This window comes from Ochlerotatus camptorhynchus, unplaced genomic scaffold (assembly GCF_037179485.1).
Source record: "Ochlerotatus camptorhynchus isolate MF236.1 unplaced genomic scaffold, CSIRO-AGI_Acam_v1.1 ptg000027l, whole genome shotgun sequence".
In the NCBI taxonomy this organism is placed as follows: domain Eukaryota; kingdom Metazoa; phylum Arthropoda; class Insecta; order Diptera; family Culicidae; genus Ochlerotatus; species Ochlerotatus camptorhynchus.
In genome coordinates this window covers 232,043-259,040 of record NW_027040519.1, presented here as the reverse complement: position 1 = coordinate 259,040, position 26,998 = coordinate 232,043, and the positions used below count along the sequence as shown (strand labels likewise).

Below are 26,998 nucleotides of genomic sequence, written 5' to 3'. Positions count from 1 at the left end.
AACAATAACACCGATAATGACCATGCATCAGAACCGATAATGACCATGCAACTTAACAACTTCAATCTAGAATCCTTATACTTCGATGACTAATTAATATCTCCTGATGACATTAGCCTTATAAGATGAAAGGTCTTGCTGTCTCTCGCTCATTAGCTCATTTTCCTATCTTTAGCAAAATGTTCATAACACTTTTCAAAAAGGCTTGTACGAAGATTGAGCACACGACAACATCAGATGAATTTTGCAGTGATTTTTGTATCTTACGTCGAAAGGCAGAACTATTGAAAGGCCGAATTTCAAAAGGCAGAAAAACATAAGGCGGAACTTTAAAAAAAGCAGTATGCTTGCATTTGACAACTTCCGCCTTTTAAAATTTTCTCGCTTTTGAAATTATTCTTTTTTCATCGCATTTTAAGCTTATTGTTTATCGCGTATGAGCTTATTGCGTGCTCTCAACTTAGTGTTTTAGATACGCTTGCACAGTTGATTGAGAGCTTGCCTGTACCATGTTTGCATTATACCACAGACAGACATACAAATTAGTACCGTTGAACTCCTTTAATCTAGTACCTCAAAAAGTATAATTTGTAGTACTAGCTTAAAGCAGTACAACGGTAGTACAACAGTGAACTTTGTATGTCTGTACAAGGTATTAGTATAATCATGTGGCAAGTACAATCATACTCTATGCCCAGGAAAGTCGAGAAATGTTCCAACCCGAAAAGTTCCTCGACCGGACCTGGAATCGAACCCAGCCCAGCATGGTCTTGCTTTGTAGCCGCGTCATTACCTTTTTTTTTCCCTTTATTTGAGAGATTTTTAGCCATAGGCTAGTTCATCTCTTGGTCAGCGTCATTACCGACTGAGCTAAGGGTGGCCCCTTTTGAAATTATGCGTTTTCATTTTTCTGCCTTTTGAAATCCGACCTATCACAAATTCTGCCTTTCGACCGCTGCCCGATGTTTTATCATGAACTGAGATTCTACCATAGCCATTTTCGTACAAACTTCCGTCATTGCGGTAGTGCATATATTTTTATTGACTTTGGTGGTACATAGCAATTATATCATCCTCTTCAACAAAACGAGGGAGTGGAAGCTATTGTGTTACTTAACTCATCGAATAACGCGTCTAATTTAGCATAGCATAATAAACGTAAAGTTTGACAAGAGTCAAGTATCACAGTAAGATTGCAGAAAGTTTCCAACATTGGAACGACTCTAATTAGATTGCAGTTGAATTCAACCAATTTTATTACGATTATCGTCGAATTGTATCAGATCTATTTGCTTTCGCTTGTTTAGCTCGATTCTGTACAATTTCAAAACAATCAAATCCCTGCCACTCAAATGAACCCTTTCCAATCTTGCATAGCACCCAAACATGAATATAGCGCAAAACTTGCCCAGTGCAGCTTACAAACCATTATCTCCCAAACTTAAGTTAAAACCAAGTCTTCGCGCTGTGAATCAAGTTAAAAGGTAACATATTTTCTAATGACTAGCATGCACAATTTAAATGGCGATTTCAACCGTTACAACAACTGGTGGATGACCCATCTCATGACTGTGACTGTTGACTGTTTAAGGAATTTATTTTGCTTCGATAAACGACAATGGAACAGAATGTCTACTGGATGACCCTTCCCATAGATTCTCTCTTTGAACACTCAAATTGGACGTCAAATTATGATGATTGTTTCCTAGTTTTCCGTTGGTGCAAAATTATCTAGCGATATTGTTCGTATGCAAAGCACATTATGTTTGCATAACAGTAGGGAAATGAATTTTACTATTTGTAAAATGCTTGTAATAAGATAACTTAACTTAACTGATCGGAGATTACCGTGAACGGAAACAGCAATTCTAAACTTAACAGAAACACAAAAGTTAACATCAAAATATTGCACTCCTAAGCCCTGCTTTTAGCGCGCGTACACTTGAAAATAAAGCTATTGTTTTGCTAAAAATTAACTGAAAGCTTAGATACAGAAAAAAAAATCACTGCAATCGATGATTCGTTCGATTTATATGGCAACTAAATTCGCAATACCGAAAGTGTAACAGATTCTTCAACGAAACGTTTTGTGCATTTGCAATGCTGCCTTCTCGCTAAAACTAAAAGTTATCCTACTAAAATCGACTGGTTCGTTTTGCTCTCACCTTTCTCTCTGTCGTCTTCCTCTTCCTTCCAAAAATAAGCATTAATCTCGCGTGTGTATGTGTGTGTATGAGTGTGTGTGTCTGTTTTTTGTAACTTTTCTAGCTCTTTTCCAATCATGTTCGGTACTCATTCTTTCGATACCGATCCGTGTGTTTTGTGCAGCATTTGTAATAAAAATCAGAACTTTCCTGCAATTATAAAACCTTCTATAACATTTCCGCTCTGCTCTTTTGTTTAGTTTCCTACTAGTGCTCCGACGATGGGAGCAACACCTATTTGTTGTGTGTGTATGTTTGTTTTGTTTGTGTGCTTATTTGTGTTGGGTTTACTCTTTGGTTTTATCACTTATAAGCGGTAAAGCGCGCAATGTATATAAATGTGTGCTTGTTGTTGTTGTTGTTGTTGTTGCTGCTGCTGCTGGTTTGCGATTCTTCCGTTTTTTAACAAACAATTTTACGCTCCGGACCGAACTCGGAATTTACGAACGAAAATCCGGCAAATTCTTCCTGATTGATGCAACGGATGATATCGTTCGGCACTGGGGTTAATACTGGGTCCTCCTTGGTGAACTCGGTATCGAAATTGAGGGCATCGCGTGCACTTCGCTGAAATTGTACGAAAGTGGACGGTTTGTAAAAGTTCCATACAGATTGAAAAAGTGCTACCAAACAGCACACTTACCACTCTTGGCCGGAATGGTGGTCGTACTTTTCGCTGCTCGAGCGCATCCCAATCCATATCCTTGAAAAAGGGATGGGTACGGATCTGGTTTTCGCCATCGATGCAACCTAATCGCTTAGCTGCATTCTTTGTCATGAACCCTGTAAATAGGAAATCAAGTCAGTGAAGGTTATATTTAAAACACATATCGACACCGCTATGCACCTTTCAAAATCGACACCGCTTCACGTGACAACCAGACGGGATAGAGAACATCGTCCCGTAGGATCGCTTCGAACAGATCGTCCTCATTGTCCGCTTCGAATGGAGGTTGTCCGGCCATCATTTCGTACATTAGCACACCCAGCGCCCACCAATCGACGGACGGGCCGTAATCCAACTCTTGCAGAATTTCCGGTGCGATATAGTCTGGCGTTCCGCAGAACGTCGAGGTCAAATTGTCACCGATAATGCCCTCCTGAAATGGATGAAAATGGCCGATCGAAAATCATATCTTCCAAATGACCGCTTCAAACACAATCCTAACCTTGCACATTCCAAAGTCAGCCAGCTTGCAGTGACCCTCGGCGTCCAGAAGGATGTTATCCAGTTTTAAATCTCTATAAATTACCCCATTACGGTGCAGGAATTGCAGCGCTAACGTTACTTCGGCTGCATAGAATGCCGCCCGCGGTTCATCGAATTTGCGCGCTCTCTGAATCTGGAACATCAAATCGCCACCGTTGACGTACTCCATCACGAAGAACAGGCGATCCGGTGTTTGGAAGCACGAATGCAGCGCAGTCAAGAACGGATGTTTGGCCGCCAGTGCCAGAATTCGCTTCTCGGTCATCGTACAGTCCACGTCGTCATCCTGCAGGATTACGTCCTTCTTCAGCACCTTTATGGCGTACACCTCGTCAGTACCTTTCCGTTCGGCCAGCATCACCTTGCCGAAAGAACCCTTGCCGAGAACTTTGATGAAGTTGAAATCATTCAGGCACGTCTTGCCAACCATCACGCCCCCGCTCGCTGCACGGTTGCTATCGTCGTCCTGAGATGTGGCACCAGCCGCACCGGCCAGTTTATGCTGTTGACTAGATGTGGGCCGCTGTTGTGCGCCCTGTTGCGAATGTAGACTTTCGGTATCCAGGCTACTCTTGGTCGAAAGCGAATCCAGCGAACTGTCCTCGCTACGTTCCGAGGTGGATGAGTTATCACTAGGCGCTTGATTTAAATACTGAAATTGAAAATGTATAAGCGTGACTACTCGATCGATGCATACATGAACCGTGTGCGATGGGATGTAGAGAGCGAAAATTTTAACAGACGAGGTGGCCGAGAGGTTAAGGCGTTGGACTGCTAATCCAATGTGCTCTGCACGCGTGGGTTCGAATCCCATCCTCGTCGAGTAGTTTTTTTTTGATAATAAATTATCTAACCATAAAGATTGGTAAAAAGCAGAGATGCTCGGTGCCATTGAAATAAATTCTTGCAAATACATTAAGGTGAAAGGGGAACGTGATTAATTTTCCAAAATTCAAACGCAGTTTTTTCGTTCAAATAAAGCACGTTCATGAAAATGTGCTCATCGCATCCTACTTGCCTATTGGAACACAGTGAACACATTTTCATTGACAGAATTTCAAATTTAAACTAAACAACTGCCTTTGAATTTCCAAAACTGAGTGTCTATCCCTTTTCCCTTCTGCTAAGGAGAGAATGAAAAATCTGTTAAACTAAGCCTAACCCCCTTTTCTGTGATTCGTGCGAATTTCTGTCACTTGTGAGGCGACAAAAGTAAAGTCGTGTGAGGTGACTCTCAATTTGAGAATCTTTTGCATAAAGTTCAAACGAACATTTTCCTTCTGGCCGGTGTGAAAAGTTTGATCTGTGAAAAACATCGTTACGATGACAAATTCCTTGATCCTTTAGGTCGTTTTGCAAGCCGCGAAGTGATTTTTTGGTTCAAATGGGAAGAGATGGTTTAACTACAGTTAAGGGCCACCCACATTAGATCCGTTTACGTTGCGTTGACGTAAATTTGACAGTTAGACAAAATATTTAGCTGTCACTTTGCCGCAACGCGTCCGATCCGGATCTAATGTGCGTGGGCCTTTAGTGTTGATTGGCAAACGCGGTAAGAAGAAAACAGAAGAGAACGAAGATCCGTGTACGGCGTTCGTTGCGAGCTGTGTGATGAAGACGAAGCGTTTGGCGGAGGACAACAGACAAAAGCTAAAGGCTATAGCTACTGGAGAAAATCGTGGACTAGAGAAGTCCGGAAAAGTTGATGATCACAGTCAAGCAGACCAGTTTTGGTGAGATCATTCAATTTTATCTATAAATTAGGAATTTGGGGAATATTGGAGGCATTTTCCAGGATGCTTTCTCGTACTGGCTGCGTTTGTATTAGATTAGATTAGATTAGATTAGATTTGCACGGAGATTTACCTCACACGACGTTAGTTTTGTCTCCAGAGAGTCACACGACTCGCATAATACGGGGGTAAAATGACGAAATCTTTGGCGCAATCTAAGCCTTACCAAAACCAAGAAAAATAATTTAGTTTATTGAAAGGCTATCCGAAGACTGCGTAGCCCGAGCCAAGATCACAGTGGAGCATAGTCTTCTATTCGGTGCAAATCACTCACCTTAGATCTACGTGGTGGTGTTTTATCCATGGTGATGCCCATCTCGTTGAGCAACTCGGCCAGCTGCTTCGTGTTGATGCCGCAGTTGTTGGCCACATTTCCTTCGCAGCGCCGGTGGATGTTCATGCTGCACACTTCGCACTTCAGACCCTGTCTGATGATCCCGTACAGGAGCGAACCGCAGTGGTCGCAGAATGTCAGCCGCTTGAACGAGTGCACTGCAAATCTATGTGGTATATTTACATTGAAGCGCTGGGCCGCATCCTGCGGTGCGGGCTTGGTCTGCTGGGTGATCAGTTGGTAGGAAAAGAAAATTTACTTGAAAAGATTGCGCAAACTTGGAGCAACTGGTAATACCTCATCCTTTTTCTTGGGACACTTGGTCACGACAGAACTATGGCACCGTTTGTGAACCACGCATGTGCAAACTGAAATACGGAGGTTACATTAGATCAGGTTACATTGAAATTAAAGTGCCTGCTCCAAGACATATTCTATTTCACAGTTACAATTGAGGAAAAAGCGATGATGTTAAGATTCAACAGAACGTTTCAATTGTTACAATAGAACGAAAAACAAAGCCTTTGAAAAAGTTAGTAAGTGTCAGTGAAGTGTGTTGCGCAGCATACGAAATCAGTTAATGAAAAGTGGGTGCAGATGAAATTGGAGAGAAGACGAGTATCGACAAATATGCCACGAGTAACCAGGGTACACGTGGAAATCGATGCAGTCAACTCCGAGTACATGGAATTAGAAATGAGAAAACCAAACAGTAGTGGACATAGGCCGTCCGGAGATATGTTCCAAACTCAGATATGATAAATTAAAATAAATCAGAGAAAAATTAGGAACAGTTTCAAGAGATTCGAACATAGGAGGCAAAAGAGGATCACAACATTGACTACAGCGATAGGACACACCGTGAAGCGCAGGAGAGGCGCTTAGCGTGTGTGCCTTTCTTACCTTGACATTGATAGCCTTGCTTGCCTAATCCCCTGTAAGGTAGAAAGTAGAGAGAGAAACAGTGCAACGGGTTTGTTATTTTTCGAGTTGTACTATGTACTTAGATCGAGTGATTTTTTTTAAGGTGAACCATTATTAATTTTGTATGTGCAAGAAATGGGTATTGAGGACCAGTTTGGAACTTTTTATTTAATTTATTTATCGGAGGGGTTTCGACTGCCACGCACACTTTCCATTCGGACACATTTTAAACTGTGATGAATCACAGTCAAATGAACGCTTGTCGTTTTAAGCGCTCATTCGTCAAATTATCAATCAATTAAGCCTTTCAATCGATGCATCACCTACCCCTTTCATCGTTAGCATTTACTAAATTTTTCACTGCTACAAAAGTAAATTCTAGATAGACCTGGAATTAGGGCGTAACAGCTTTTGTAAACAATGGCTTCTCTCGATGATTTCTCGAAAGGCATGACCCTTCCCGGCAAATCAACATTACCATCGAATAGGGGAAGACTTCCCCTACCCGATGGATATGTTGGTTTGTGTAGGCGTGCCTTGAGTTGCTAGAAATCAACGAGAGAAATCATTGTTTACAAAAGTTGTTACACCCTAATTCCAGCTCTATCTAGAATTGTTCATTCTACTCCGTTTAAGTTTTCATGTTAGGAATTTCCTATGTTGATAAACGGTCAACGCTTCTCCATAACCAGATACTGAAAGGATCTTTTATATACTGATTTGTAACTGAATAAAGGAATAAATATTTAATTTGAAGTTGTAGTAGGATCTTCAGTCTTGCGTCCATTTAGAAACAATATGACAGATTATCGGTTGTGTTCAATTTGAGGGATTTTGTGGGATACAATTTAAGAGAATAACCAAAATATGCGCTACATAACAATTTTTAAGGACAAGATTTATAGAATCAAAAAATGGCCGTTGTCATGGCTGATTTGGCATGTAAAATGATTTGGCATTCTATCAATGTTGTCCTTAAGAGCCAGAACTATTCCAACAATATTTTACTCGGATGAACTGCACTTTTGGATGATCCATTTGATCACAGTCCATTTGATTACCTACTCCGTTTCCAAAATTTGCTTTCTTTATATTTCAATAGGTTTTGTGTAAAATTCCGCTCATTTCATTTATGCCTCTCTTGCTTACGGTTACGAGTTCAAGTCTCTTATCCGGAAAATTCTCGAATGGCCTAAATATGTAAGTGCTGTTATAAAAAAAATAGCTCATTAGTTAGAACAAGATCTAGCCTGAAGTAAATTTTAAAAAAATACTTTGGTTTGATATTTTACTAACGATCAAAGTAGTGCCTGGAATCTATCCTTATACAGATAGACGAATATTCTGACACCCGACAGATCACGAATTACCAATTGTCTCATACTGTTAAATGTTAATAAGTATGATTTCATTTGGTATCTGATCTGCAGAATGATATTATCGTGATACTTAGAAGAATCAATTTGCATCCATTTTCTAAGCTCGAGACCTCGTATGTTTGCAAAGCCCCAGAACCTGAGCCTACTGATTCATGGAATATTTTAATAGTCTCTAGATAGAACACTATTGGGTCATTCAACCGACATACCTACATATTAACATAAAGAGTGAAAAATTGAATTAAGAAATTGGTTTCAAAATCTAGATCTAGATTAAGAAAAACGTGGTTGAAATAGAAATGAAAATTGTATATGCTAGTTGGTGATACGTTTGCTTTGATTGTTAGTTCGCTCTGAAGGCCTACCACTATTAACAATTCCTCCTTTCCCTGACCCTAACAACATTTCCCATGTTATAAAGATAACCGGATATCCGACTACCCAAAACTTCTAGGAGCACTCAGACAACGGCTGTAATTACATTTATTTCATTAATTCCTTCTTTATCTACTTTAATTACACACTGAAAGAGGTCTATTAAATTTAAGTCTATTAATTACAGTCTAAATTTCGTAAATAAAGTACCTACATATTAACATTTTTAGTACACCAAATTACATTATTTTAAGTACTTTTGTTTGCATTTTAACTGCAACACACCGGTTTTGTGTATTGCCTGCTGTCATTTTAATCCGGAAATTAGTCTGAGCCGGAATTCAGATAGTTTCCGGATATCCGGATAATCCCAGTTCTAGATCAAAGTATAAAATAGGCAAACACACGATAAAATGTCGTCAAGCATATGTTCATGCTTTCTGTCAACTCTATACAATAAAGTAGATGCTTGTGGAACATTTACCGTCTCCATATCCTGAGGCAAAACCATATGAAATCAACTTTTATAATACTACTACCTTTCAATAGGGCTTAGATGACCAAGAAGTGCAACCTTCTTGCTAAGTCCACGAACATGATAGTTTTACCAAGTCCGTATGAGTCTTGAAATCACAAATTGCTTGAAATTTCGGTGAGCTCAAAATCATATTGATCTTGAATGTTTTATTTTCAAATCTGAGGACAAGAACTTTCTACCGCTAGAGTTTTGATTTAAGTCTGACTTTTTGTAGGGAGTTTTTTCTCTCAGTTTAAGGAATTCCCATTGACATAGTAAGGTTCCGTTACATACAAACATCATGAATACCAACCCACAAATATTTGGTATATACCTAATTCCACGAAATGGAATACAAGTACCGTAAAACGGGGTACCCTTGATAGTTTTTTGAAGTATATTCTAAATATTGTTCGCAACAATGAATGTTTTTCAATTTTTTTTAACAAGTCAGTCAATTAGTTAGTAATATGTTTAACGGGAATTATTACATTTGTACTATTTTTTTTTGTCCTGTGACCGAACATCAGTTTTGTTTTTGTTTTGGAGTTACTTTGATAATACTCGATGAATTTAGAAAACCATGCGTGAATCTCAAACAATTTTAATCAATAAATAAGAAACTTTGAATGAATATATAATCAGAAACATCATACACAATAATAACACAATATTAAATTCGTGATGACCTTATAGGAAATGTACATGTACATTCAATAAGTGATTGTGTGAGTGCCTATACAATCAGGTGAAAAACAAAAGAAATAAATTTTTCAAGTATTTAGAAAATTTGTAAAACATACTACAAAAAACACTATACGATATTAAAGGTAATATCCTAAGCTACAAAATAGAACCAATGTTTCCAATTCAGAAATAGTGCAGAGTGTAAATTTAATCATTACATTCTCCTATCAAAGTAACCCGTATTATCAAAGATACCCCGTTTTACCATACCTATATCTTGATATGACGTAACTGTGACTTTTCACTTTAATCGCCAATTTATTACAAAAAACCGTTAAATTACGCAAAGTAACAACATCATCAGATAGATGAGATAATCCCGTATCAATTGGTAATGTTGAATTGAGTGATTGAGTTGTTGTTTACGAGAAATCGTCAACAGGAACGGAAAAGTGCAGTTACGTTATATCGAAGTATACCTCTATGTCTGATATACCAGTAAGTTGGGCAATCCATTTTTGCAAAAAATGTTGAAATCTTCATGCAATCTTTTTTTTTTTAAATCCAATTGAGTCACTCATTATGATTTGATATACGACAATAGAGTTCTCTACCAACGTTAGTATTAGTAAGCAGTTTCACTAATACATGCGTCTTACTGGTTGAAAATAAAAAAAAACAAATCGCTGTCAAGTCTAACACTTTGACAGCTGATGTTGTGGTTGAAAATAATAAAGAAATCGATTTTACACGGCGACTAGCTAGGTTGTATTAGTGAGATCTTGCGTCGAAAAGTTAATGGAGTATGGAAGAAACCCAAAAAAATTGTCCCGAACAGACATGTCGACTCGAAGTCGTTTCAATGTAAGGTCGATGTCAACCTAATTTCGGGTTAATGTCGGATCAATTTTTGGTTTATTTCAGGTCAATGCCGGGTCAACATCAAGTTGGGGTTCGGTAGAAGTCGGGTTGGCTTAGCTTTTAGGTTACACTCAATAGAATGATATCAAGTGTTTCTCGAATGAGAATGATCCGTGCCTTCGTCAATTGAAATAAAACATCAGTATTTTATTACAACATTCTTGTTTTTGTTTCTTCGATAAAATAATCTTGAGAAGACTTGTAAAGCAAATAATGGAGCACATTTTATCTGAACAAAGTTTGTTGATACACCTTGACATTGAAGGACTACGGGTAAATTTACTCAAAAAACATGCAGTAAACGGTGTCCCACATCAAATTGCATAACGGAAAAAACGCTATAGAAAATTACCCATTGAGTATTTTCTCTTGAAAATTTTGGTAGAAGTGGTTTAGAGTGTATTGTTTACACTGTATTTTTATCGCTGTAAGTTTTTCGAAAGTTGGAAAAAATGGCGCTACCCGAAAAGCAAAATCTTCAACTCTCTCATCGGGACATCGGAAAACAACTCAAAAACTCTGAGCATCGAACGGAAGGAGAAATGCGGTCAGAATGGATGTTCTATTACTGATCAGGATCACAAGCGTGTCGTGAAAACGTTTAAGCGGAATCCCAATGCCAAGTCTTTCGTTCAGAGAGGACCGGGAGGGACTGCATACGTCCAAAGTGCAGAAGACTCCAAATCGTGACGAACGGCATAATACCGGGGAAAAGTCACGGGCCCGGAAACTGTACAGCCAGATGCTGACGAAGCCTCATTGTCTCATCATGGATGATGAGAATTACGTCTAGGCAGACTTCCTGCAGTTTCCGGGGCTACTGTTCTTCACCGCCCAGCACAAGTTCGATGTTCCGCAGGAAGTAAGGAAGCAGAAACTTTCAAAGTTTTCCAAGAAATACATGATTTGGCAAGCGATCTGCTCATGTGGCAAACGAAGTGCGCCGTTCGTGACTACTGGGACTGTAAACGGGAGATCTACCTCAAGGAGTGTCTACCGAAGCGTCTGCTTCCTCTGTTGAAGCAACATGAGGGCCCTACGATCTTCTGGGCGGATTTAGCTTCGTGCCACTATTCAAATGTTGTCCTGGAGTGATACGAAGCCAACAGGGTCACTTTCGTACCCAAGGACATGACCCCGCCAACGCACCGGAACTAAGGCCCATCGAAAAATGCTGGACTATTATGAAGCAGGCAGCTGCAGCCAGATGTTATACAGAACCTAATGAGTGGAGTTAAGCGTAAGGTGCGAGCGTACGATTATGGTATTGAAGTTGAATGAAATAAATATGCCAAAAGCTTACTAATCGGTTATATTTTATTGTCTGAAAGTTTAAAAAAGATCGGTCAACTAGGTAATTTTCTACAGCGTTTTTTTTTTTGGTGATGCAATTTGATGTGGGACACCCTTTATTTAAATGTTAATAACTTTTTTATTCAATTTGACATCAGAAAGTTTGTTTAAAAAACAACAATTGAAGTTAAACATGTAATTTTTTTAAGTTGAATAAATTATCTATAAATTTTAAGTTTATCATAACTGAGATTACTATGTTGTCTTAAACTTGTAATTTCTTAGATGTTCACATCATCAGTAATATAAAAAAAAAACTGTGTATGGAGTGCACAGTGCAGCTTAGCTGCCAGTTACTGCGTGGTTGGTAGTTTTGGCATAATTTGATAAATAATTAAACTTTTTTCCCTTGACCTTAAAACTTAACACGATCATTAAAGGGTGGTTCGAGGAACAAGGGCTGTAGAGTCGGATCTAAATCGACCGACTCTGACTCCTCTTATTTGGAAATAACCAACTCCGACTTCGAATTCCGATTCAAACAAAATTCAATAAAACCATGCCTCAATGAAATCCGGTTGCTTAAATTCTAAACCAAAATAGTTTTGGTATATTTGAGCAAAAATATTCTATGGGACATGGCAAGGACGTTTGTTGATATTTAAAAAAAATCAAAGAGATCCTTGTTTACAGGTTCAAATGTTTGCTGTATGAAGATGTATTAAAAAAATAAACAAATTGAATATCAATTTTGTGATGCATCCTGTGAGTTTTGGAATATGGGTCATTCCAGCTCAAGTGGGTACAGAATTTAAAAAAGTTGTGGTCGATGTCACCGATTTGAGCCAAACTTGACAAAAACGTTTATTTTGGCAATCTGAACAAATGCCTTTTTTATTTTACTAAGTGCTTAGATCCTTCTGGGCTACAACCCTGAATTTTCGAGATTTTTAAAAATTTAAACTTCCAGAAAAGATTACTCCACAACCCAATAAGCTATTCGTGACATTAGTACGTCAATTAGAAGGTTTCCTATTCGATACAGCCAAAACGTTGTGCTTGAGAAGTACGATGAAATCTGATAGATTAGCAGGTATATAAAATTTCAATTGTGGATGACAGCTGCTTCTTGAATAATACTCTTATTTAAGTAAGCCCAAAATATTAAGAAATAAAAATCCCACCCATGGTGAAAATAGGGCATTTTTGAAAATTTGGTACACTTATAAGAATCTACATTAAAAAACCTTAACGTTCTAAGATCACGAATAGCTTATTTGGTTGTGGAGTAAACTCTTTTGAAAGATGAAATTTTTAAAAATCTCGAAAGTCCAGGGTTGTAGCCGAGAGGGATCTAGGAACTTCAGAGCAAAATCAAAAAAGTTCAGATTGCCAAAATAAGCGTTTTGGTCAAGTTTGGCTCAAATCGGTGACATCGACCACAGGTGGTGTACCCACTTGAGCTGCAATGACCCATATAAGAATACTTACTAAAAATTGCTAAATTAATTAATTGATTTTAAAGTTGTAAATAAAAGTGGTAATTTTTAAATGAAATTTGAAACAACATTATAAAAAATTATATTGAATATGTAATTTTGAACTAAACTGATCTCAATCAAATCCGTCATCATTTCTAACGGACCCGTAAAAAATGAAATTGGTTTCCGGAGACGATCCAGCCCAGGGCTGAAAGTCTCCTTAATAAAGATATAAAAAAATGAAATCGGTTACACAACTGTCAAGTCACATTTTCCAACGATAATCGTACTTGACTCGGTTTCAAGGAAAGACTTTCACAACTTTTTTATCAATTACATCAATTACATAGACATAGCTTTTATAAACATCGATCATTTCAAACAAATTGGCCAAAGCTGTTAATGAGAACCCTTAAAAATATTGTCAAAATAAATTGGGCACAACTTCGAATAAAATTAATCATAAAATTTAACAAAATTATCCACAATTTTCAATGTAATTGAATGATCTCATTTGTCAAAACTAATAAGCAGGCATTTGACCAAATATATTTGCTGCTTATAATTATAATGAAAGTAGCCACCATTTTAAGTGGAAATTTAGCGCATTTACTAACTTTATTTTCTACAACCTATGACCATTTTGAACGGATATGGACAAAATGTTTGACCAAACTTATCACAATTTCTTAATAAAAACATAATGTTGTTTAAAAGAAATTGGTTTGAACCTTTAAAATAATTGGTTTTTTAATTGGTCTGTAACCGATTTTTTTTATCGGAACCGAAGTGAAAAGTGCCAAAATGTTCATCGGCACAGAATGTAAATGAAACTGATGTTATTTATGGATTAGGATTAAAAATTTCTTTGTCAATAATTTAAAATCTTTATTTAATTGTTAATTTTTCAAATCTCTTAAAAATCCGCTATTTTTTTAAATTGTGGAAGAAATCGTTGTTTCCACCTTAATTCATATGCGTAGTAATCAAAATTTCTACACACAGGTACATTATTTTAGAAATCAGAATATTTTTATTTGATTTCATAGATGGTTTATAATTTCGTCCCACTTCCTTGCTGCGCCAAAAAAAAGTTGGAACATAGTCACATTAATTGATTATGAGCCAATAAATAGCAAGTGTACCAACGTTTGGAACGTAACATTTCTAAAAGCTACTAAGGAAAGGAATCTTGTTGACCCTGTTGATTAACCTTAAATCCTGCTTTTTGGGAAACTGTTGAAATTACTTAGACCCGATGTTCTAAAGAGTTAATTTTACGATGCAGCGTCCACAATTGGTCGTAAAGATGGCTAACACTTGAAATATTCTAGAATCTTGGATAGTATTGTAACTTTGCGCATGAAATTTGCTTCACCGCAACAAATGTGGGGTTTTGTCATTATATGTTTTCTGGTAGCTGATATTTGTGCTCTATATATATGCAGCATTCAGAATCAAAAGGATATAACTGCGATGATTGATTCCCTGCATTGTTCGAAGAATTATCGAAAAATCGAACTGTTATTCGAAGAGAAAATACAAGCCGAACAATAAATTAGGTTCCAGGGACAGATTCTCTTCGTCGATTTTCTCTTTGCATTGCCACGGCCATGAAGAATCGGAAACACTCGACCTTCTCCGATTTGCATTAAATTGTGCATAACTGTGTGTTGCCTATTTCCAATCATTCGCGTTTTTTTATCTAAAATTAGTACATTTTGGATCTTGTATTTTTTATAATGGAGTCTTTGTTTTTTTTCAATAAATTGTATCACGAAAACGATATTTCTGATCAAAATGACGTCTGAGACAAAGTTGTAGAGAAAAAATATAGGGTAAGTGAACCAGTTATAGCACTATCTTATACACGCAATGGTACCAGATGCAAACTTTAAGTAATGCCAAAACTGGTGCAACTTCCCCTATATGGATTTTTCTAGTATAATTGAGACCAAATTCCAAAAAAAGTGTTACAAACTCAAATATCATAAAAAAGTATTTCTTCAATTTTTATAATTAAAAAAAAAGCTCATGATAAATGCAAACTTTTGGCATATTCAAAACTATGGACACTTGAAACTTGACAAAAATCTTAGAACAAGTACTTTTGGTTAAATTTTTGAAATATTTGGTAGTACATTTTTTACGTAATTTCTACACAGGAAACAATATTTGAGACATTCTAAATTGTTATCTGTGCATATATAACATAAAAAATGCTAGTTATATAGAAGTTTAAAGATATGATCAAAAGTACATGTTCTACGATTTTTGTCACTTTTCGGGTGTCCATGGTTTTGAATATTCCAAAAGTTTGCATTTTTCATCAGCTTTATTTAAAATTATAAATATTGAAGATATATGTTTTGATATATTTCAGTTTTTAACACTATTTGGGAGTTTTTACTCAAAGTTGCTTAAAAAATTACCGTGTATATTTTTCCCAGAAAAACTTTACTTTTCTAGATAACTTTGACTCAGACGTCATATCGATCATAAGTGATGATTTCGTGCTATAAGTTATCGAAAAACATCGAAAAATTACAATATCCAAAATGGCAGAATTTGGTAGACTATAACACACATTTTTTCTATATCCTCATAAAAAAACTCCCAGAGAGTACCTTGTATTTCTTGGTAAAATTATTTTACAGATTTGGCATACTCTCCTGATAAATGGAAAAATGCAAAAGTTGTTCCAATTTTGAAGCCGGATAAAAAACCAGCTGAAGCTTCTAGCTACCGTCAAATAAGTTTGCTTTCTTCAATAAGTAAACTTTTTGAAAAGATAATTTTGAATATAATGATGCTTCACATCAATGCGAACTGCATTCTGGCAGATTAGCAGTTTGGATTCCGCCATGGGCATTCAACTACTTATCAACTATTAAGAGTTACCAATTTAATTCGTTCAAAAAAATCTGAAGGCTGCTCAACTGGAGTTGCTCTTCTAGACATAGAAAAAGCATTCGCATTCGCAAAATTCCAAATCTGAACGACTACCTGTTAAAGCTGGAGTTCCTCATGATAGCATTCTTGGGCCTATATTGTATAACTATTTCACTTCGGACGTCGCTGATTTGCCTCAGAATTGCCACAAATCTTTGTTCGCTGATGACACAGGCATTTCCGCTAAAGGAAGAAGTCTTCGTGTTATTTGCAGTACTTGACCATAAATTAACTTTTAAAGATCACATTGAGGGCATTCAAGCCAAATGTAACAAATATATAAAATGTTTGAATGCTTTTATAATCAGGAAATCCAAACTTAGCCTGAATAAAACTTCTAACTTCTAATAGGGTAGGTGTACCAGTTATGGCCAAAAGTTCCTATTATGGTGTGTTCCAGTTATGGCGTATAGCCTTAACTGGTACATCTACCCTATTTAAACAAGTTTCTACCCGGCCATGCTTTATGCTGTGCCAGGTCTAGTTGTTGCAGTACCAGGAAAAACCACTTCAAAGGATTAAGAAAAAATTCTGAAGATGATTTTGAAGTTCCCTCTCTGGTACATCACTACCGAGGTACAGAGAATTTCGAATGTTGAGACTTAAGAACAAATGTCCAACAAAATAATTAATAATTGCAGTTGCAATGATTAATTGCCTCTTTACTTAGATGAGATTTAGTTTTAGTTTTTAGTTTTAAGATTACAATTGTTATACTGACATGCAGGTATAGAAAACCTGTCTAAAATAGTGAATTGTCAAGGCAGGACCAATGTAAAAACACATAGATTTATATCATAACAATTAAGGCTGGTTAGTTTCTGTAGTAGCACTGGAGCACCTAGGATAAAATGAAATGTAATTTATTTTAAATTTGGAACAAATAAAGAGTTCAAAAAAGCACCAAACGCATCGAGAGAAATGATAATCCACCCGAATTATAAACATAAGGGAAAATCTATGAAGAAAATCGATCATCGCAGATGGGCCCTTACAATTCTGAATGCTAGAATATATTCTATAGATTTCGCATAAGGTCTCAAGGCAGCTCAATTGTGGAAATAGTGTTTATGCATCTTAACATGTCATTATTTGCATCCACATGGTATTGTGCAAGGAAGTTGCCGAATACATACGGCACCCTAGTTTCTAATGACTAGATTATATTGCAGATAATACGATACATTCTGGGGCAGATATGAACGTCCTTCCTTTAACTAATACAACGTTGGACCCTGTGATCCACCCTCTCAGTCAGTGCCTTAGAATAAAAGGAGTTTCCCCAGGAAAACATACATAGATATAGCTAAAAAAAACTGGAGGTAAACGGACTGCAAAAACTTATCATCAAAACATTACCATATGAATTCCCGACAGTGCGAGCAGAACGTTGGCTGACGTAGAAACGTGGCCATAAATTTGTGACCATTAACCTAGAATGAAACAGAAAGAAACGTGAGTAAAACAGTACCCATGTAGGTTATGAGCAACGGCTAGCAGAAAATGCTTCAGTTCAAACTTTTTGGTCGTTTCTGTTTGCCAATAAGTCAGCCGCGTCGCGTCGATGGATGGATGGACGGATGTTAATTGCGAACTCTGTGGTTGGTGTGGTTGTGGGAAGCAGAGCCGATCATAGTAGAATATGATGAGAGCGAGGAAAAGTGAAAAATGAAAAGCTAGTTGTACCTACTAGAGATGCACATTTTGTTTTGGTTCATTGGCCATTGGGAAAAAATATTTTTAGTTACGTCAAGTTCATTTGAAAATGTAAAAGTTCTTCGCTTGGGTTCTTGAATAATTTCAAATACCAATGGTCAGATGGTGAAAATATAATCTGACATATCATGGTCTAAGAAGTTATTGCAGGAACAAGAACATTTACCATCTTCAAGAAACGTGGCATGCCATAACGAGTGGGACGAGGGAAAATAGGGCACACCAGTTAGACAAAAAGTCAGCCGGCCACCAGTGCACGGTAAATCTGAGAGACAGTTGAGATCGCAGCAAGAACAAAACATATTCGAATAAATCATTCAACACATTATTCAAAATATTTTTCTCCTAAAAATAGAATCAATTTCTTCAGTCCTCCGCGCTGTCCCTATCTGTTTGCCTTTTTTTCTGTATAGATACATACACTGTTGCTTGTGGCTGCCAATCTACTTCAGCTTGTAGCTGCTGCTACCTGTCAGTAATGCCGCGCTCTCACGGAGAATCGCGCTCCCGTCGTCGTCATCGTCCGTTGTACGCTTATACGGGTGGCGAGTATGATGTTCTTATTGTATACACAAAACAATCATCCCAATAATCCTACCAGGCCAAACCAGGCTCCACTGGTGCAGCGAGTGAGTCAAGTTTTCCGCACTACCTAGTACCTGCTAGCACACAGCCACCACGCGTCTCCATCGAACAGCGATGCAAGTTACAAGCCAACTAACAACATCTCGCGAATTCCATTGGAGTATTTTTGCATTCGAACCGCTCGACACTCTATAGTCTACACCAACCGACCGAGCACACACTTGTTGATAAACAACAATAGTGTGTCATCGGGAAGAAGCGACAAGTTCTGTACATAGGCACATGGATGTATACCTACATTTCCAAATACGCGCCAATGGTTCGATCAACAGTACAGTACGTACATAAGGATAGAAAAAGCGTCCTCAATTCCTATGTAGAGTAATCAACCCGCCAGCGAAAGGCTGATGGGTTGTAGCAATTTCGACGCAGTGGCCTAGAAATGAAGCCGTAATTCTTGCATAAACGGTTTTGATCTTCCTTCTACAGAATGGTTGAGTTGAGCGAGTTTATGAAAGAGATCCATCTGAATGACGCTGATTCAAACGTCCTTCGAGAGGCAACACGATCGGAAGCAGAAACGACCACACGACGCCGATGATAGATTCCAAACTACACTTTAACTGACCTGGTGGACGCGCCTCCTCATAGCACCGCGTCGTCGGTTCAAGAACGGTTGATCCTTGACGCCCATCCGTCGGCATGAGTTTTGCTGCTGCGATGCGGCACTGCTGCACTCCTGGTTCCATCGTAGGTCGATTTTCACGTGTAACCGACCCTGCGGTTCCAAGTCCACCTGAAAATGAAGAGTGAAAAATATTACTCAGAGAACAAGGTAAAAGTTTGAAAGCTTCTCAATCGAGGTAAAATGAAATAACTGCCAAAAATGGGAGATTTGTATGAAATACTTCACGGGAGCCCTCAAATGGTGTATGTTGTAGATGGTCGATTGTCGTTTAACATAAAACTTCAAGTACACATCGTAACAGTAGTAGTGTAGCCCTTTCTGACCCTTTGAAACGCCTTTACCAGTTAAAAAACTTCATAAAAAAAAACGAGTTAAATTTTTTATAAGCCACCCTCCAGTTTGATTCATAAATATGAATGTGTGCTAAAAAGTTAAGCGTTGTGTCCGAAGCACGCCCGTATTAATGACGTAGGACTACTAGTTTTTTGTTGTTGCTGCTCAATTTAATAATAATTTCAAAATAATTGAGGGCCTCCCTTAGCAAGACCATGTTGGAGGCGGCTGAATTTGATTCCCGGTTGGAAAATGTCTCATGTACTAGCCACACAAAATATAAAAATTCTAAAACTGTATAGGCTTAGAAAGCTCTCAATGAACACTAAGTTGAGAGTAGTCATAAAGTCCCAGTATGGACGTAATAAACTAAAATATAAAGAAGTTTAAAATTGTTGGTTTATAAATTAAATTAGAAAGTCAATAAACATTCAAAGAAATATTGGAAGTTTTAAAATTAGGTGAAATTCAATATCGTTTTTTTTATCAATAGTTTATTTGCTAGGTTCAAATGTCCAAAAGGACTTCACGGAGCCGAGAACCATAAAATAAAATAAAAACTACAAGGGACAGCCAGGCTTGCTTCTACTCACTTGCTATAAAAAATTGTTTTTCGGAATTATGAAATCATTAGATATTATAATGATAGTAAGTAGCTGTAAGTCACAAGCTTAGGTTGTAAACTAAGTGTTTGACACATAAAACCTGTCATTATTGCTTTCAGTGCGTCAGTGAGTGAACGCCCACGAGTCATAAATTCGCTGATTGTGACGCACTTAAAGCACAATTGACAGGTTTTATGTGTCAAATACATACCTTCCAACCTCTTCTTGTTTCTGACAAGTACAAACTTTCATAATAGCATCCAATGATTCCATAATTCCGAAAAACATTTTTTATAGCGAAGTGAGTTGAAGTAACCCTGGGGACAGCCCTATGGGATTGTACGCAATGGTGACGTAGGTCTACGTGGTCTTACATAATAAATCTTATTTGTTAACTACAGCAGGAGCTTGTGTTTTGTGTAGGTATAGGAATTTGAGCGGGGTTCTCTCTGTTTATACTCTTTAGAATCAGGATTGCTTCCACTCACTTGCTATAAAAAAATATTTTTCGGAATTATGCAAACATTAGATGTTTTAATGATATGTTGTACTTGTAAGTAACAAGAAGAGGGTGTAAAGTATGTGTTTGATTTATAAAACCTGTCAATTTCGCTTTCAGAGCGTCACAATCAGCGATCTTATGATTCGTGAGCGTTCACTCAGAGTGAGCGCTCACGAGTCGTAAAATCGCTGATTGTGACGCACTGAAAGCAATATTGACAGATTTTATGTATCGCACATATACTTCATGACCTCTGCTTGTAACTTACAAGTACTAATTAGCATTATACTATTTCATGATTTCATAATTCTGAAAAACATTTTTTTATAGCAAGTGAGTGGAAGTAACCCTGTTTAGAATGATGTGCTTGACATATATGGCCCACAGAAACTCACAAAGAGCTACTGATTCCGATCAATAGTGGTGCGGTTTAATCCTCTTTCTATGGATGCTCATGTGGGCTGCAGCTCACTGCTTGCAGGCAGCTTTTCGTTGTGTACTGGAGAACACTACCACTCACCACGCGGTGATTGATTAAACACCGTTTGGTGAGATCGGATGGAATTAAACTTTGAAATCTGTTTTAGGGGAATTGCTTTTCGCAGGCAATCGGTGATGATTTTAATTATCATAGCAACAGTTGCACATTCGTGCAATTTTCAACAATGGCATTAAAAAAAATGAAAAAGTCTTAATTTTAACAGATTTCTAGAAAAGATTCCCATCATCTCTGTATCAAAATCAGACCGCGACTAACGGCATTTGTTTTTTGAAATCACACCCCCAATGATGCCTTAAAGTACATGTTATGATGGATTTAAACATATATAGAGCTGGAGTTAGGCGTAACAGCTTTTGTAAACAATGACTTCTCTCGATGATTTTTACGAATTAAAGACACGCCCACGCAAACCAGCATTACTGTCGAGTAGGAGAAGTCTTACCCTATCTGATGGTGATGTTGATTTGCGTGGGCGAGCCTTGACTTTCATGACATCATCGAAAGAAGTTATAGTTTACAGATGAGGCTGGTGATCTGTATGTTGTTTGGAATGAGGGTGACGCGCTTGGCATAGATAGTCTACAGCGACTCACGAAGAGCTACTGATTCCGATCAATAGCGGTGCAGCCTTTCGTTGTGTACTGGAGAAAGCACTGCTGCTGCTGCAGCTGATGCCGACAACCAGACACAACCACACACGGGGATTGGAACTGAATCCGATCAGCGGTTAAGGCCAGCCTTGGTAGCTAGCTGCTTGCGGGGATCCTTTCGTTGTGTACTGGAGAACACCATCACTCACCACGCGGTGATTGAATAAATACCGTTTGGTGAGACCGGCTGGAATTCAACTTTGAAATCTGTGTTAGCGAAATCGCTATTCGCAGACAATCGGTGGTCATTTTAATTATCAAAGCAACCGTTAAATATTCGTTCAAAATTATTAAGTCTTAACAGATGCGTAGACATATATCTGATCGATTGGTGATAAAATTATTGAAATTGGTCCAGGGGCAGCTGAGTTATTAACGTTCAAAATCATTCATAATTTTGTTTCATGTTCCATTTTTGGTTTTCACAAAGTTAACCCCCATATAGAAATCACAGACGTAGTCCTACGTCAATATAATAATTACAATAAAGTATTAAGAGGGAAAACAAATTTATGCGTTCTTCTTACTCTTCCTTGGAGGCGATTTGAGTTTAGCTTCCGCTTTCATCCGTGCCCTCAACTCCCCTGCTTCTGCCAATGGTTTTTCCTTCAGCAGTCCCAGCCGCTTGGCCTCCTCTTCGTCATGCATCCGCTCTTTCTCGGTATAGTACACTATCCCGAATTTGTAGTAGTAATACGCTTCGTTTTTGCACTTGAAAACAGGTGGCCGTTGTTTCTCAGCAGCGCTTGCTTCCTTTCCACTGTTCTTGTTGGCGTCCGGAGACGACACATCCATCAGCACCACCTTTTCTCCCAGGATCTCAACCGCTCGTTTGGCGATGCACCTCCAGTCACTACACCAGCGTATGAACTGGTTTCGTCCTCATTCCGTTGTTGATTCCTTGGTAGAATATGTTTCCCTTTCGATTGAGGAAATGCAGCATGTTGGGAATCTCCTTTTTTATATCCATATATAGACCTAGCACACCTGTAAGCACATCGAGGCGCAAGGCAGCTGGAAATTTCACCCGTATTACACGCTTTACATCACCGTATTTTCCCAGCACCAATGCTAGATTGCTATTCGGGACTTTTGGTGGTAGGTCGTAAACTCTCACGTATTTACTCAACGGTGCCCTCAGCAGGCGACATGCGTACCTCGACTGACTTCCCATCGGCATAATGGAAAATTAATTGTTCACGTTTGTGTAGCATGAACATAGAGTTTTCCTCCGCTATGCGATATGTAGCGATCATGTGAGTTCGATCTGCATCCAGCGATTTCACAAAATTCGCTATGCCTTCTATTGATGGTTTCGCCAATCTATGTTGGAAGCTGAATCTTATCGTCAGTTTTATTTCATGAACTTCGAACAATGAGTTGCTATAAAAAAAACAGACTATCGCGTGACTCGCACCGAAAAAACACACAGCTACTTGTGTCAACAGCTACGAGCGAACTCGTATTCAATATCGCTAATTGAAGATTCAATTTTCAAAATTCAAAATTCTATCCCGATCCTTATTCAAAACTAGTTTCCAAGCATGGATAAACATCTTTTGGTAACTGAATACACTGAAGTCTTTTTTTAAACGGTTTTTTTACGCGGTTTTTTTACACGGTTTTTTACACGGTTTTCCACGATTTACACGGTACGTTTTTAACGATTTCTCGACAACGATACAACCTATCGACTTGATTCCAATCAAATTATCCGTTTCAAGCTATAGGTAATCGAATGGCATACTTAAAAAAAAAATCACAATTTTTGGTGTAAATACAGAAATTTTTAAAATATGTCTATAATTACAAATGGCATTAAAATCCGATTTTTTAAAAACATTTAAGCATGCGAAAAATCAAAATCTCGTAGGTTTTTTTTTACACGGTTTTTTTTACACGGTACGTATCCCCCGTGTAAAAAAAGACCTGAGTGTAATGTTGATTTAGCAGCAACCGGAGTGGCGATCCCCTAATTAAAATGCATTTCATAAAACATAACTGCTAAAAATATTCAAAATGATCTGAATCTGATGACACATTATATTTTGATGTTGCAGAATTTTAACAAATAAACTAATGCTCATTTGAGTTTGTTTTTTATCTGTTAAAATTAAAATAACATGGCATAGGACTGTATTTAAATTTGCAAACATTTTGCTGCTGTATGCCATGAAAATTGCATATCGTATACTGACAAGTCAATACGTTACAAGCCAAAACGCTACATTTGTTTAGACTTCATTTCACACGGTGACAGTTTATAAGAAAAGCTAATCAGGTCATCCTTGGTGGCAGAATTCTGATCCAAACTGTGCACCATTCAATAGGTCTAATAAATCTGAATAAATTCGCCAAAAACAGCTACCTTCTATCTAGTTGAGCTTTCAAGTTAGAGCAACTGCGCTGTTCACCAACCAATAGGCCTTATCCATTTGAACAACTTTGATGAAGACCGCATCATTTCAACCTGAACAATGCATTGGGTCCTAAGAAACATTGATCGATTCTCTTCATCTCTTTCGATTATAACTTGGGTACAGAACCGTTTCTTGTCGTGTTTGTCATATTAAAAGCTAGATAATATAGGATGACGACTACCTGGAAAATCATGAAATATCAGGGAGTTCATTTTTGGACCCGGAATTTCATACAAATTCAGGGAAATATTTCTGAGTTCTTAGTTCGTATTAAAAGTATAATTGGCTTCGCTAGTTTCAAACATCTTAATTACTCTGTGTAGGTCGAGGATGGTTGTTCATTAAAATGTATAAATATAGTTGCGAGCTTGTGGTTGATCAATGCTTGATGTTGTATTTTTGCATGTTGAGCAAAAATTATTGAAATAAAATGATATTTCAATGATCTTGGACCTAATTTAAATTCAGCTCCCACTCGGTACATTCCTGAGTTGAACTGAAATCCTGCGGGTTGATAAAAATCCACTTCCGTAGAGTTAGACGTTGTTAGTTGTTGTAAAATTTAACCATCAAATGGGTATGTGCGTCTCTTAATAGATGTTACACCTAATTGTGTCTGAAGAAATGTAACCTTCGAGTAGATTGGTGCGTCTGTTACATCCAGCTGTGTCCAACAAAAATCAATTCTTTGAGCACCAGAGTACATGCAAGAATAGTAAAGTTTGAGTATTCTAGGTCTTCATTGTAAACCTGGTTAGCTCGGAAAATTAGCGTCTCTGCTATTGCAATTAAGATGGAATCAACTTTCATAATTTTGGAGGTGAAAGCGGAGGAATCCAGCTACGAATTAGCGTTTGGTTAAGTGTATTATCCGGAATAATTTTCTTGCGGAGCTGGGTCTCAAAATGTGCTCGAGGGAAAAAAATATAATGGGATTGAAGACAAGTGTTTCATATGTAAGATGCACAACTGGGTGATTTTCAGCTCCTAGTGTTGAGCTCGAAAACAGTTAAAAAGAACTTCTAAGCGTGAGAAAATTGGCATGCTAAGGACTTCTTCTCGTATCATGGAACAAATCGATGTAAGAAGGTAAGAAACAGATCATGAACATTGAGCGATTAAGCAAGCCTTTTTGTATATTTATGTCGAGATGGTTGCAGTTTCCTTCACGTATTCGGTATATTAACATCCCGGTTCATACTACCAGGTATATTAACATCCCGGCTACTGCTTGAACTGGCTTACTTGGTGCTAACCAAGTTTAAAATATGTGAATTTTGAAAAATGCGGTTCCGTCCGTTTTTGGAAATTTCTGTCTATTTTGCAATCTATAAAATGTAACGAATTAAATTTTAGTTTGTACTGGACCACTCTTCATGAAAAAAAATATCCAGAAATCTCTAGTACATATCTGATGAAGGTCATAGCTGATGATGTCGTGTTGCCGAAAACGGATAGGCACTGTCCTAGATTTTTTTCAAAAGAAAAAAGGAAAATCAGGGAATTTCAGAGAGATTGGTATTCGTCATTGAGTCGACACCCTGTAATAGACTACGAATTTTGTGGTGAAAAGTAAAATGTTTTTTATTTTTTTATTCAGTATCCTCTTTTAGCTCGATACACTTATTCCAGCGATTTTCCAACTTTATGATCCCGTCTGAAAAGTAATTTTCCGGAAGGTCTGCAAAATACTTCTCCACAGCGTCGATGATTTCCTCACGTGAGCTGATTTTTTATTGATGAGCCAGGTTTAGGAAGCCAAATCGGGCGTGGATGCGGCAGCAATTGGAGCCGTAAGTCATTGATTTTAGCTGTGGTTGCGATGATCTTGTGCGCCGGCGCATTGTCTTGCAAAAACAATTTTTTTTTCGCTTCATGTGAGGCCGTTTTGCAGCGATTTCGGCCTTCAATCGCTCCAATAATGCACAGTAAAACTCGCTGTTGATGGTTTTTCCTTTTTCGAGGCAGTCCACGAAGAGTATGCCATGACAATCCCAGAAAACCGACGCCGTAACCTTTGCGGCCCATCAAGTCTTCCTCAGCCGCTTCGGAGCACTAGTGTTGGCTTCAGTCCATTGCCGGGCACTCATTCTGTTCTCTGGGGTGTAAAAGTGGATCCAGGTTTCATCAACAGTTACCAACCGACGCCAAAAGTCCGCCCGATTCCGCATCAGCAAGTCCAAACACTCTTTCGAAGTGCTCTCGCGTTCGTGTTTTTGGTCAGGAGTGAGCTTGCGCGCCACCCAGCGGCAGGATAACTTTTTCATATGCAAAATCTCGCTCAAAATATGGCGTGTGCGCTCAGTACTAATCTTTGCGGTATCTGCTAGCTCGCGCACCTTCACTTTCCGGTCAGCCAACACCATTCTCTCGAAACCAATATTTGACGGTGTAATCTGACGGAGCATTAGCCCCATAATATTTATTCAACTTTTCTTTTATTTCCTTCGCCGTTTTGCCTCTCAAAAAATAATGTTCTATGAGAGAACGAAAATCGTTTTTATCCATACTCAACATGATGCCAAACACGTCAACAACAATCAGCTGTCAAAACAAAACTAAAGACAGTATCGCACTGAAATTGGGCATGTCTGCCTAAATATGAATGAACTACAAGGCACCATAACCTTTTTTGCAGTAGCAGCGCATTCTCGCGGTCAATGAGGTTACTTTCACCCCACCTAGTAGTGCTTGTTTGGATGCGCTACAGTAGATATCATACTTGTTTGAATCATCAATAGGATCACATTTGCCGCACATGTACAAGTTCCGGGAGCCATTAAAGTAGCGGCTAAAATGTGATATGAACAAAACATTTAAATTAATAATATATGTATACGTAGGGTAAATGTTGGCTTCGGCACCATTGACTGTTTTCGGCAACCAAAATTTAAACGTTAATTTCACTATGTTTTCCCATCAACGCA

The 26,998-nt window shown here is 38.0% G+C and overlaps 2 protein-coding genes and 1 non-coding gene across 4 annotated transcripts in view; 1 reads left to right on the top strand and 2 right to left on the bottom strand.

Annotated features, from left to right (window-relative positions):
* LOC135708320 (uncharacterized) overlaps positions 1-26,998 on the bottom strand; it is a 501,509-nt gene that overhangs the window by 363,573 nt on the left and 110,938 nt on the right. The gene's annotated exons all lie outside the window — the stretch shown is intronic.
* Positions 1,586-26,998, bottom strand: part of Pkc98E (Protein kinase C) — a 66,160-nt gene continuing 40,747 nt past the window's right edge. Inside the window, exons 3-11 of one of the 2 annotated variants that reach the window (XM_065230349.1) lie at positions 19,000-19,167; positions 17,430-17,503; positions 6,445-6,476; positions 5,830-5,909; positions 5,482-5,766; positions 3,374-4,066; positions 3,052-3,304; positions 2,848-2,987; positions 1,586-2,771 (exon numbers count right to left, since the gene is read on the bottom strand). In XM_065230349.1, coding sequence (XP_065086421.1) covers positions 2,607-2,771; positions 2,848-2,987; positions 3,052-3,304; positions 3,374-4,066; positions 5,482-5,766; positions 5,830-5,909; positions 6,445-6,476; positions 17,430-17,503; positions 19,000-19,167 — 1,890 coding nt within the window. In that variant the 3' untranslated portion in view covers positions 1,586-2,606. The remainder of the gene's footprint in view (positions 2,772-2,847; positions 2,988-3,051; positions 3,305-3,373; positions 4,067-5,481; positions 5,767-5,829; positions 5,910-6,444; positions 6,477-17,429; positions 17,504-18,999; positions 19,168-26,998) is intronic. The other variant, XM_065230359.1, reaches the window with a different exon arrangement.
* On the top strand, positions 4,155-4,236 carry TRNAS-GCU (transfer RNA serine (anticodon GCU)). The gene has a single exon. It is a non-coding gene; the product is annotated as a tRNA-Ser (tRNA).